This window comes from Schistocerca americana, chromosome 1, assembly GCF_021461395.2.
Source record: "Schistocerca americana isolate TAMUIC-IGC-003095 chromosome 1, iqSchAmer2.1, whole genome shotgun sequence".
Lineage (NCBI taxonomy): Eukaryota > Metazoa > Arthropoda > Insecta > Orthoptera > Acrididae > Schistocerca > Schistocerca americana.
In genome coordinates, this window is record NC_060119.1 from 1,127,293,219 (window position 1) to 1,127,306,243 (window position 13,025).

The window sequence follows — 13,025 nt, forward strand, 5'->3', positions numbered from 1 at the left end:
CAAATAATGTCCAGAAAGTGTAGTTGGAAGGCTAGTCAACTTTATTATATATCTCCTTTCCATCATTCTCAAGTATTTATGTTTAATTTAATTCTTTCTGGTGATTTAGTCAGTAACACAATCTCCTGTTGTCTTTCCTTAATGTCAGCGCAATTGAAATGATCAAACCGCTTTGTTTAAATAACTTCATGTATGTATAACTTAGTATGTATTTGCAATGTGTAACATTGTTTTTTTTTAATAAAGGTTTTATTAAAAAAAAGTGGTAGAATGCTCGTCTGCCACGCGGGCGGCCCGGGTTCGATTCCCGGCCGATGCAACTTTTTTTTTTCTTTTCATTCTACACTAGAGGGAAGATGAACCTTTACAATAGGAACTTCAAGACATGCTCCCAGTTCTATATCAATGTTCATGTTATGTAGTAGCGGCGATAAACCAACATTTTTTACTGCTTTTTTTCAAATTTTCGTCCTGACCAACAACGATCTCGTAACAAATTCAATTCTTCTTCTGTCCTTGTTCTTTTCTATTTTTACAGTACTTCTTCATCTTCTCCCCATATTGTCTTTTACTTTACTCTGTCCATGATGTTCCCAGTTTCCTATTTCTTCTGCGTTGAAATGCTTCTAAAGTTAGGATTTTACTCTTAAAAAGATTTCTGTTTTTTTCCGATTCTTTGATGTTGTTTCTTTCTAGATCTTTCCTCATTTCTGCAATACACGCTATTGTCGATTTCTTCTTCCGGAAATACAGGAATATTGTATCGAGAGCCTGTTCTCATTCATTCGGTAGATGTATCCAAAAAGGTTAATCTTCTTGTGATAGTTTCTCTATTTCTTTTTTTATCAGATCTCCTCATTACTTCTCATTTACCAGCCACCTGCAGTTTGTATTGCACCCATTATTTTTCTAACTATTCGTCTTTCAACTACTTCTATTTATAGTTCATTGTTAGGCATTCATACCCATAACAATATTCTGGTCATACCACCGTGATGTAGTGTTTCAATTTTGTTTTTCTAGATATGAATTACTTCTTGGAAATATTGTCTGTCAAACCATATGCTGTCTCCATTTCATTAACGCTTACATCGAATGCAAATTTTTCTAATCCATTCTATTGTATAGTTTCTCCAAGATATTTGAATTTACTTACTCATTTTATTTTAACTATTTATATTTCCATGAATTTTGGTGTTTTTTTATGCTTGTGATAATTTTTTTTTTCAGCTGAAATTTTGACAACAGCTCTACTGTATTCCTTACCGAAGATTTGTTTGAATAAATTGCGTCCATCGGTTTTTCTAAAAGGGTTGCAAAATCATTTGCAAAAACCAGGCAGCCTACCTTAATTCCATTTGTTTTCCTTCCTAAACTCCGTCTGGGATCAGTTATCTTGCAACAGCCACTTCCGGTCCCAAGCCCAGATAAAGGAGGAGGGTTTTGTTACGAAATACAAACTTGCCTTGGAAGTGGATGGATACAATGGAATACGAAAACTGCAAAGGACAAACAGCATACGATTTAGAAATTTTAACTTTGGATCTTGGGAATGTTCAGAGCCTGTATAAACCAGGAACCATCCAGACTATGGTCTCAGAAATTAACCGATATAAACTGGACCTGGTGCTGGCACAAGAGACAAGATGGCTAGGAGAAGGAACTCACAAAGAGGATGGATACACACTATTCTAAGCCAGATGTGTAGATAAACACGAATTCGGCACTGGTTTTGTAATACACAACAAAGCAGCAATTTCGGTGAAGGAATTCAAAGCTGTTAACTAGAGAATATACTGAGTACTTTGAAACCGAGTGTCAGACGTCACATTCATCAATGTTCGTGCCCCAACTGAGGATGAAACAGACGAACCTAAGACTAAGTTCGACTTACTTCGTACACAAGAGAATATATAAAGGAACATGGTGTTCACCAGATGGAAGAACCACCAACCACCGCTATAGCCATAGAGTCATGGACGTCAGGTCGTATAGAAGAGCCGACTGTGCGTCAGACCACTTCCTCATCGTGTGCACGGTTAAACTCATGTTCACCTACATGCACAAGAAGAAGAAGACACTAGAACCTGCTTTGAGTGTTGAGAAACTACGAGAAAGTGCCATTAAAGAACAATATGCTACAGAAATCAAAAACCGTTTTAAGGTCCTAGAGACCCTGAAACCAAGAGAGAACGTGGAGGAAAGGTGGAAAGAAATAATGTCCACGGTACTAAGTGCAGCGGAGGATATATTAGGAAGAAAGAAGTTAATGAAGAAGAGGAAAATGGTTCAACGAGACATGCCAGAAGGCTACAGAAAAGAGAAGGAAGATGAGTGGCTAGCTTACAAGGAGAATGAGCAGAAAAGGGAACATTTTTTCAATATCAGAAGGGAGACAAAGCGAATCCTAAGGACAGAGAATAGAATATATCTAACCAGTTTGTGCTAGAACAAGTTGCGGCAGAGAGCCAAAACAAGATCTCAAGGCAATTCTTCCAATACATAAAAAATTGGAAATGCGGATTTCAGAGCCCAACGTTTCTCATTAGAGATAAGAACGGCAATTTGTAAATGATATCTACATCTACATCTACATCCATACTCCGCAAGCCACCTGACGGTGTCTGGCGGAGGGTACCCTGAGTACCTCTATCGGTTCTCCCTTCTATTCCAGTCTCGTATTGTTCGTGGAAAGAAGGATTGTTGGTATGCTTCTGTGTGGGCTCTAATCTCTCTGATTTTATCCTCATGGTCTCTTCGCGAGATATACGTAGGAGGGAGCAATATACTGCTTGACTCTTCGGTGAAGGTATGTTCTCGAAACTTTAACAAAAGCCTTTACCGAGCTACTGAGCGTCTCTCCTGCAGAGTCTTCCACTGGAGTTTGTCTATCATCTCCGTAACGCTTTCGCGATTACTAAATGATCCTGTAACGAAGCGCGCTGCTCTCCGTTGGATCATCTCTATCTCTTCTATCAACCCTATCTGGTACGGATCCCACACTGCTGAGCAGTATTCAAGCAGTGGGCGAACAAGCGTACTGTAACCTACTTCCTTTGTTTTCGGATTGCATTTCCTTAGGATTCTTCCAATGAATCTCAGTCTGGCATCTGCTTTACCGACGATCAACTTAAAATGATCATTCCATTTTAAATCACTCCTAATGCGTACTCCCAGATAATTTATGGAATTAACTGCTTCCAGTTGCTGACCTGCTATTTTGTAGCTAAATGATAAGATATCTATCTTTCTATGTATTCGCAGCACATTACACTTGTCTACATTGAGATTCAATTGCCATTCCCTGCACCATGCGTCAATTCGCTGCAGATCTTCCTACATTTCAGTACAATTTTCCATTGTTACAACCTCTCGATATACCACAGCATCATCTGCAAAAAGCCTCAGTGAACTTCTGATGTCATCCATAAGGTCATTTATGTATATTGTGAATAGCAACGGTCCTATGACATTCCCCTGCGGCACACCTGAAATCACTCCTACTTCGGAAGACTTCTCTCCATTGAGAATAACATGCAGCGTTCTGTTATCTAGGAACTCTTCAATCCAATCACACAATTGGTCTGGTAGTCCATATGCTCTCACTTGTTCATTAAACGACTGTGAGGAACTGTATCGAACGCCTTGCGGAAGTCAAGAAACACGGCATCTACCTGTGAACCCGTGTCTATAGCCCTCTGAGTCTCGTGGACGAATAGCGCGAGCTGGGTTTCACACGATCGTCTTTTTCGAAACCCATGCTGAATCCAACAGAGTAGATTTCTAGTCTCCAGAAAAGTCATTATACTCGAACATAATACGTGTTCCAAAATTCTACAACTGATCGACGTTAGAGATATAGGTCTATAGTTCTGCACATCTGTTCGACGTCCCTTCTTGCAAACGGGGATGACCTGTGCCCTTTTCCAATCATTTGGGACGCTACGCTCCTCTAGAGACCTACGGTACACCGCTACAAGAAGGGGGGCAAGTTCCTTCGCGTACTCTGTGTAAAATCGAACTGGTATCCCATCAGGTCCAGCGGCCTTTCCTCTTTTGAGCGATTTTAATTGTTTCTCTATCCCTCTGTCGTCTATTTCGATATCTACCATTTTGTCATCTGTACGACAATCTACAGAAGGGACTACAGTGCAGTCTTCCTCTGTGAAACAGCTTTGGAAAAAGACATTTAGTATTTCGGCCTTTAGTCTGTTATCCTCTGTTTCAGTACCATTTTGGTCACAGAGTTTCTGGACATTTTGTTTTGATCCACCTACCGCTTTGACATAAGACCAAAATTTCTTAGGATTTTCTGCCAAGTCAGTACACAGAACTTTACCTTCGAATTCATTGAACGCCTCCCGCATAGCCCTCCTCACACTACATTTCGCTTCGCGTAATTTTTGTTTGTCTTCAAGGCTTTGGCTATGTTTATGTGTGCTGTGAAGTTCCCTTTGCTTCCACAGCAGTTTTCTAACTCGGTTGTTGTACCACGGTGGCTCTTTTCCATCTCTTACAATCTTGCTTGGCACATACTCATCTAACGCATATTGTACGATGGTTTTGAACTTTGTCCACTGATCCTCAACACTATCTGTACTTGAGACAAAACTTTTGCGTTGAGCCGTCAGGTACTCTGTAATCTGCTTTTTGTCACTTTTGCTAAACAGAAAAATCTTCCTACCTTTTTTAATATTTCTATTTACGGCTGAAATCATCGATGCCGTAACCGCTTTATGATCGCTGATTCCCTGTTCTGCGTTAACTGTTTCAAATAGTTCGGATCTGTTTGTCACCAGAAGGTCTAATATGTTATCGCCACGAGTCGGTTCTCTGTTTAACTGCTCAAGGTAGTTTTCAGATAAAGCACTTAAAAATTTCACTGGATTCTTTGTCCCTGCCACCCATGATGAACGCTTGAGTCTCCCGGTCTATATCCGGCAAATTAAAATCTCCACCCAGAACTATAACATGGTGGGGAAATCTACTCGAAATATTTTCCAAATTATCCTTCAGGTGCTCAGCCACAACAGCTGCTGAGCCAGGGGGCCTATAGAGACATCCAATTACCATGTCTGAGCCTATTTTAACCGTGATCTTCACCCAAATCATTTCACATTTCGGATCTCCGTCAGTTTCCTTCGATACTATTGCACTTCTTATCGCTATAAACACGCCTCCCCCTTCACCGTCCAGCCTGTCTCTGCGGTATACATTCCAATCTGAGTTTATAATTTCATTACTGTTTACATCTGGTTTCAGCCAACTTTCTGTCCCTAGTACTATATGGGCGTTGTGATCGTTTATTAATGAGAGCAGTTCTGGGATCTTTCTATAGACGCTCCTGCAGTTTACTATTAGCACATTAATATTGTTATTCCCTGTTGCATTTTGCCTACTCGTACCGTGCCGTGTCTCAGGAGGCGTCTTGTCGGGCCTAGGGAGGGATTTCTCTAACCTAAAAAACCCCAATGTGCACTCCACACGTACTCCGCTACCCTTGTAGCCGCTTCCGGCGTGTAGTGCACGCCTGACCTATTCAGGGGGACCCTACATTTCTCCACCCGATAGCGGAAGTCGAGAAATTTGCACCCCAGATCTCCGCAGAATCGTCTGAGCCTCTGATAAGGAAAGAATTGTAGAAAGCTGGAAAGAATACTTCTCAGAACTGTTGAATCGCCCAGACCAAGATGAGATATTACCTGCAAACACTACGGAGGAACGGAAAGATGAAGAAGAATGGGAAGTTAGTGAAGAAGACGTGAAGACTGCAATCAAAGGACTCAGGAACAACAAAGCCCCAGGGAAAGACAGAATAACATCAGAATTAATCAAGGAGGGAAGTGAGAGCTTACAGTTAGAGATATATAAACTGATCCAGTTGACATGGGAGAAGGAGACACTGCCAGAAGAATGGAAATTGGCTATAATATGCCCAATATATAAGAAGGAAAGCAAAATGGAATGCGGTAACTACAGAGGAATCCGCTTGTTGAATGTAACACATAAGGTGCTGTCCATCATTATCTTCAGAAAATTTCAACCATTCACAGAAAACAACATACAGGAGTACCAAGCTGGCTTTCGATCAAACCGATCGTCAATGGATCACATTTTCACACTAAGCCTATTGTTTGAAAAACACTGGAAATATGATAAAGATATCTACAGCCTGCTCATCGATTTTCAACGTGCATATGACAGTATCCACAGGAATAGCCTATACAATGCAATGCGTGACTTCAGAATCCCTGAGAAGCTAGTGAGAATGTTGCAGCTTGTATGGAAGGCTCAAAGGCAGCAGTACGTTTCCGAGGAGCCACATCAGAAACATTCGAGATTGAGGCAAGCCTCAGACACGGGGATGCTCTCTCATGTGTTTTGTTCAATGTCATCTTAGAGAAAGTAATAAAAGAGTGTAGGCAACAGGTGTGGGCTGGAGTAGAGATGGACGGTAACTTTAACTGTCTCGCATATGCAGATTACATGGTATTACTAAGTGAATTAAAAGCACGAGTTGAAAGAATTGTACCAGAAAATGGACAATTATGCACAGAAGATAGGGCTCAAAGTGAATCGAGACAAAACAGAGTTCATGTAATTAGGAAGAAGACAAGGGCAGGAAGAATTTCTTGACATAGATGGCAAGAGGTTCAAGAGAGTACACCAGTTCAAATACTTGGGATCTTGGTTTACCACGGTCAACAACATAAAAATGGACATCGAGGAAAGAATAACAGTGCGAATGAAATGCATGCATTCCCTCAGAGAGACGCTCGGCCCTAAATCGATCTCAGTGAACACTAAGACGAAAATCTACAACCCAGTGACATGCCAGCAGTAATATACGGTTCAGAAAAATGGAGCATGACTAAGCGAGAAAGGGAAAACTGTTAATATTAGAAAGAAGAGTAATGAGGAAGATATGGGGACCAGTTTTAGACAACAGAGAATGGAGGAGGAAAAATGAGGAAATTTACCTTCTGATGCGACAACCAACAATCCGACAGAAGATAAAGAGCAAAAGAATACAATGCGTGGGCCATGTAGCTCATATAACAGACGGAAGACAGGCGAAGATGGCACTAGCGGGGAAACTAAACACCAAACGCTCCATTGGACGACCAAGGCAGCGCTGGATGGACCACCTGGCGAAGGACCTAGCAGCCCTGGGAATTGAAGACACCTTGAGGAACCGGGCACAAAACAGGAAGGAATGGAGGCAGTTTGTGGGAGCAGCGCGTGGTCTGCAGGGCCTGTGATCGCTGAATATCTATCTATTCCTTCCTAGAATTATTGTCTCAGTTTTATGACTCTTTAGCTCCAAATTTCATATCCTTACAATTTTTTAAAGAACATTGTTTAACACTAAAGGTGGTAAACCATTCCGTTGTCTAACACCAGTTTTTATTTCAAATGGCTGAGATAATTCTCCCATAAGTGTAACTTTAGATATCTTCTTTGTTAGAGTTTCATGAATTATGTTTGCTAATTTTGCTTTAACACCAAATTCTCTGATGATTTTATCTATTGTTTCTCTGTCTACTGATTCAAATGTTTTTTTAATCAACAAATGATACTACTATACGTTTGCTGGTTAACATTCTATGGCGAATTATTCATTTTCAGTTAAATGTATATTCTATGCAGGATCTTCCCTTTCGAAAACCTCCCTGATATGCTGACTGTTTGTCTAAAGTTCCTACAGTTCTGTCCAGGAGAACTTATGATAAAAATTTTTATGCCACAGACAAAAGTGACATTCCTCTATATTTGTTGTCATTTTGTGTGTCTCCCTTTTATGTAATGGGTGGATTAACGCTATTTTTCATTCTTCTGAAATCTTTTCAGTTTTCCAAGTATTCTCAAAAAGCAGTTGTAGATCATTTATATTGGTTCTGACCATTTCAGCAATTCCTGCTGTAATGGAGTCTTCACCACTTGCTTTGTTGTTTTTGAGTGATTTGATGGCTTCACGAATTTCGTGCTCTATTGGTAGAAAATATTTCTCTAGATTTTTTTATATTGCTGGAAATTACAATTTAATTGTTGCAACAGGACAGTTTAAGAGCCCGTCAAAAAAATGTTGCTAGTATATCGACATTTTCTTTGTTATTTAATGCTATTCTAAAACTTTCATCTTTGAAACAAATACCTGGTGCTTGTACATGTACAAAAGTTTCTTAAAACTTCATACTGTTATTTTTAGTAAAATTTTCTTATTTTTCCATGGGCTTAGTGTGGGGCGGTGGATTAATAATAAGAAATATTGTTCACGGTCTTCTTATTTTGTTCACTGAAAGATATATTTCTACTCTCTCTTTACTCAGTGGAACCAGAAACTACAATTATAAATAAAAGTTCTGAGTTCTAACTGATTCAATTATATTTATGAAAATTTCACACGCACAGTATAGTAAGATTGCTAATGATAATAAGAGTAATGCTATCTCTATCATAAACAGCTCTATGAGCAGGTCAGTGGCGACCTCTACGGTAAGTTCCCAATAAATGGTCTTTCGCCCTGACTTATAATAATCTAAATTAACTTGTCGCCACAAAAGTGGAAAATAATCGCACTACTTGCCACACGTTTTTGGTATCATTAAAGGCGGCAGTTACTTATGCGAAATCTAAGAGATCCAGGACGGTATACAGTCTTCGCGAGTTCACTTTCTACTCTTACTGAACATGCATTTATTTGCAGTCTGGCTGTGACATCGACCGAGGCAATGGAGGCAATGCGTAAGCCAGCGTTCGACAGACGCGGACAGTGCAAAGTGAAGTCGTTGCCTTTTTTTTTCTTTATTGTTATTTATGGGGCGGGCTGGTAGCGGCACATTTACAGAAACAACATAGTCACATGAGAAAAGAACACGTGACAGAGAATGGTATAAAGTGATGAAAAAAAAAAACAAGAACAGAAAATTAGAAGAGTATAAAGTGTAGATATAAAAACAAAATAGACGAGACCCACATACACATACGAAGAATGAACACTGTGAGTCGACACAAAAAACAAAGAAACGAATTATGCTGGTGACACTGTTGGTGCTGGTGGAACGTAGAACTGCACATGGCACTGGAGCAACGCTAACACCACAACAGAAACGTTAAAAATCACTGCACCGAAGGGGACCTACCATCGGAAAAGGAGCTAGAAGGCCGGGGGGGGGGGGGGGGGGGTGAAAAGGAGAGGAAAAAGAAGGCAGGGGAAAAGGGGGAAGAAAGGAAGGGGGACAGGGAGGGAGAGAAGGAGCCCTGAAGAGGGGGGGGAGGAGGGGTTATATCTGGTAGGAGGAGGAGATGGAAGGCACGAGGACTGACATCATCCAGGAGAGGAAGCTGAAGTCGTATTTATATAGGAACACAGTGGACAGCCGAAGGAACACCTGCAGTCATCCGCTCTATGCCCCGGTAGTAGCCTCTAAATGGCCCCTTTCTCGGACACATAACATTTTATAACACTGTTGAGTCTTAATTTAGATTCTTTGTAATTTTTGTATGAATGGAATTAAGTTGGCTATAATCACAGAAAAGAATTTAGCTCGCCTGCATTTAAATTTTGCCACCTAGAATTTTTGTAATGGAACTGACAGCAGAACAGGACTTCTGAACTACAAGTTCAAGAGATGTTGTAGTGATTGTTATTTACATCAAAGTCTCGAAACTCGTTATAGCTCTATTATGTAATGAGTTTCATCAGCTACTGCAATCGAAAGTCTCTTGTCATTAATGGTACTTAATCTACTACAAATAAGGACGTTTTTGTTCCAAATATAGTTTTCAGTAAATTACTCGAAAACTATTAGAGGTAGCTTAAGGGGGTCACATAGTTACTGTTTTTATATCGAACTTAGGCTTCATACAAATTTTCATATTACTAAGTATAATATTTAGTGTCTTCAATTTTTCTTGCAAAATCCGATTTTGACAAAAATATTGTTCTGATCAAGTTGAAGCTTTCCATAGTTGATTTTGACATACATTTGTATGTTCTGACCAATTTTTGGCTTTCTAGCTTTATTATTTAGTATCACTTGTTTTTCACTTAAAATAATGTATTTAGGGAAACATATTCATCTGATCACTCTGAGGTTTGCCAAATTAAACATTAATATACTAAAGCATATGTTGACGAAGTTTGCAAAAGCTTCTTTAATTTTTAATTTCGTTCATAAATTATGGCGCAATACTTAGTATGCTACGCACAGGCGCGTTATGATGACGTGGCGTTATTCTTAGAGAACTGGCACACTCTCTCGCCTCTGTATCTCTGACAATGATGTAGCGCTTGTTTCGCCACAGCCCGTCAATCAGAAGAGTAAATAAATACAGTATCACCACATTCCGGTCACTGTTTAGCTTCATTATTTGCACGAGGGATGCGATTAATTTTGCTAACTCGCGCACAGAAGTGGCTTCGGAAACTTCACCGATTTATGTGGGAGCGTGGAAGCAAGCCCCAGTTTCGTCATGCGAGTGCAGAAGCAAAGATCCGTAAAATTCGTTTCATCGGTGTAAGACCTTTTGTTCTGTCCGACCGCCGAAGAGAGTCATTCGACAGCCTCGAACGAGTCCAGTTCATATCTAATGCGTTTTACAAATTACATTTTAAGATATTTAGACGGGGCAGTCAAAGTAGTAATGAACGTGCATCTCAAGTGCGTAAGTCGAAATCATTCCGTTCGACGATCGAGCAAGGTGACTGGAAACGGATGCAGTAGGCCTTTGGTTCAAATTGCCCAGCCGTCCACGTTTTGCTTTTCTGTGGTTTCAAATGCTCTAACGGGAGTGCTGCACTCATTTCTTCCACATCGTTTCCATCTGCAGGCTCGTGCACCGTCTCTAAAGACCTAGTGATGGAACGGACATTAAATCCTAATCTCCCTTCTTTCTTACTTTACGGCTTTTCCACATTTCAGGAAGCTTTTTTTTGTTTTTGTTTTTTTTTTTTTATGGTCTCCACACGGCTTCCTTCCAGCCACACTTCAGAACCTGAATTGTGGATCCAGTACACTGTACGGACTCGTCCTGACACGCTGCAGCGACACAAAAACTGAAGCATCCCGAACGGAAAGAGGAAACGAAATCATACTTCACGGGTTTGAGGCGGTCTGAGCCCACTGATTCGATTGGGAAGCTATTCAGAAAGCCATCGCATGCTCTCGTGGAACAGTCTGGCCCACATCTGTCGTAAATGATCCCTTCCCAGGTTTCGTCGGCGACAGACTGGTGGTTCTGCTGCCCACCGCAGTATCTCGACACCAGGCAAACGGTTCATAGAGACGTGTGCCAGCTGTGTACAGCTGAAAAATCGCGCCACGGTACTGTTGCACGAGAGCTAAGGCACGAGGAACACAAGTGGGAAAATTCAAAAGTGCCGTTCAGTGTACCTTAGACAAATATGTTCCGAGCAGGGTCATGAGAGAGGTAACACACGAGGACACAGGACGTACTTGATGTACCATTGTGCCCTCAGTCACTAGGCCTACCAACGGTATCCAGAAGTCATAACCTATTGCTCCCCGCACCGTGATATGATACCAGGGGAGTAACACCGCTGTCCCTCTCCAAAATGTTGAAAGAATGGAACCTCTGCCACACTCCCTGACGATGGTCATCAGGGGTCGTGCAGAACCGCGTTTCACGGCTGAACACAATGTGACGCAGTTCGTCAGCAGTCCGTGCCTCCTAGTAGAGGTAACGCTCCAGACGCGACCGCCTGTGTCGTTGTCTTGACGGCAGCGTGCGCGTGGGACAGTGATTCCCTAGTCTGGCTGCTGGCAACCTCCGACGGATGACGCAGATTGCTGCAGGGCGTGCACTACATGATCTTAGATGCCGGGCATGGATGTGAAGAGGTTACCGTGTGTTCGGTCAACTATACGGTGATCCTCCCTCGTGGTGGCCAGATGTGGTGGACCAGGACCTTGGTGACGAGTATGCCTCCCCTCACATGCCATACAGTCCAACATTGGGTCACTGTCACACCCGAACGCCCCACAAATCTGGATATTGCACGATTCGACGAGCTTTCAAGGAAGCTGCTTTCAAACTTCGCCAGGCGCTGATTAACGTCGTGTTACAGGAGCATGTGGCACCTGTAGAGTTCTTCACTATGACCACCTGACATGTGACGCTATTCACGCCCCTCATACACTACTGGCCATTAAAATTGCTACACCAAGAAGAAATGCAGATGATAAACGGGTATTCATTCCACAAATATATTATACTAGAACTGACATGTGATTACATTGTCACGCAATTTGGGTGCATAGATTCTGATAAATCAGTACCCAAAACAACCACCTCTGCCAGTAATAACGGTCTTGATACGCCTGGGCATTGAGTCAAACAGAGCTTGGATGGCGTGTATAGGTACAGCTGCCCATTCAGCTTCAACACGATACCACAGTTCATCAAGAGTAGTGGCTGGCGTATTGTGACGAGCCAGTTGCTCGGCCATCATTGACCAGACGTTTTCAATTGGTGAAAGATCTGGAGAATGTTCTGACCAGGGCAGCAGTCGAACATTTCCTGTATCCAGAAAGGCCCGTACAGGACCTGCAACATGCGGTCGTGCATTATCCGGCTGAAATGTAGGGTTTCGCAGAGATCGAATGAAGGGTAGAGGCACGGGTCGTAATGTAACGTCCACCGTTCAAAGTGCCGCCAATGGGAACAAGAGGTGACCGAGACGTGTAACCAATGGCACCCCATACCATGACGCCGGATGATACGCCAGTATGGCGATGACGAATACACGCTTCCAATGTGCGTTCACCACGATGTCGCCAAACACGTATGCGACCATCATGATGCTGAAAACAGAACCCCCCAGGTTCGTCGTTGAATACACCAGCACAGGCGCTCCTTTCTGTGATGCAGCGTCAAGGGTAACCGCAACCATGGTCTCCGAGCTGATAGTCCATGCTGCTGCAAACGTCGTCGAACTGTTCGTGCAGATGGTTGTTGTCTTGCAAACGTCCCCATCTGTTGACTCAGGGATCGAGACATGG

The 13,025-nt window shown here is 42.0% G+C and overlaps 1 protein-coding gene across 1 annotated transcript; it reads left to right on the top strand.

Annotated features, from left to right (window-relative positions):
* The first annotated feature begins 1,975 nt into the window (after window positions 1–1,975).
* LOC124597054 lies at window positions 1,976–2,449 on the top strand. Its single transcript, XM_047135915.1, has one exon. It carries the CDS (start codon window positions 1,976–1,978, stop codon window positions 2,447–2,449), a length of 474 nt encoding a protein of 157 aa, XP_046991871.1.
* Window positions 2,450–13,025: the final 10,576 nt, after the last annotated feature.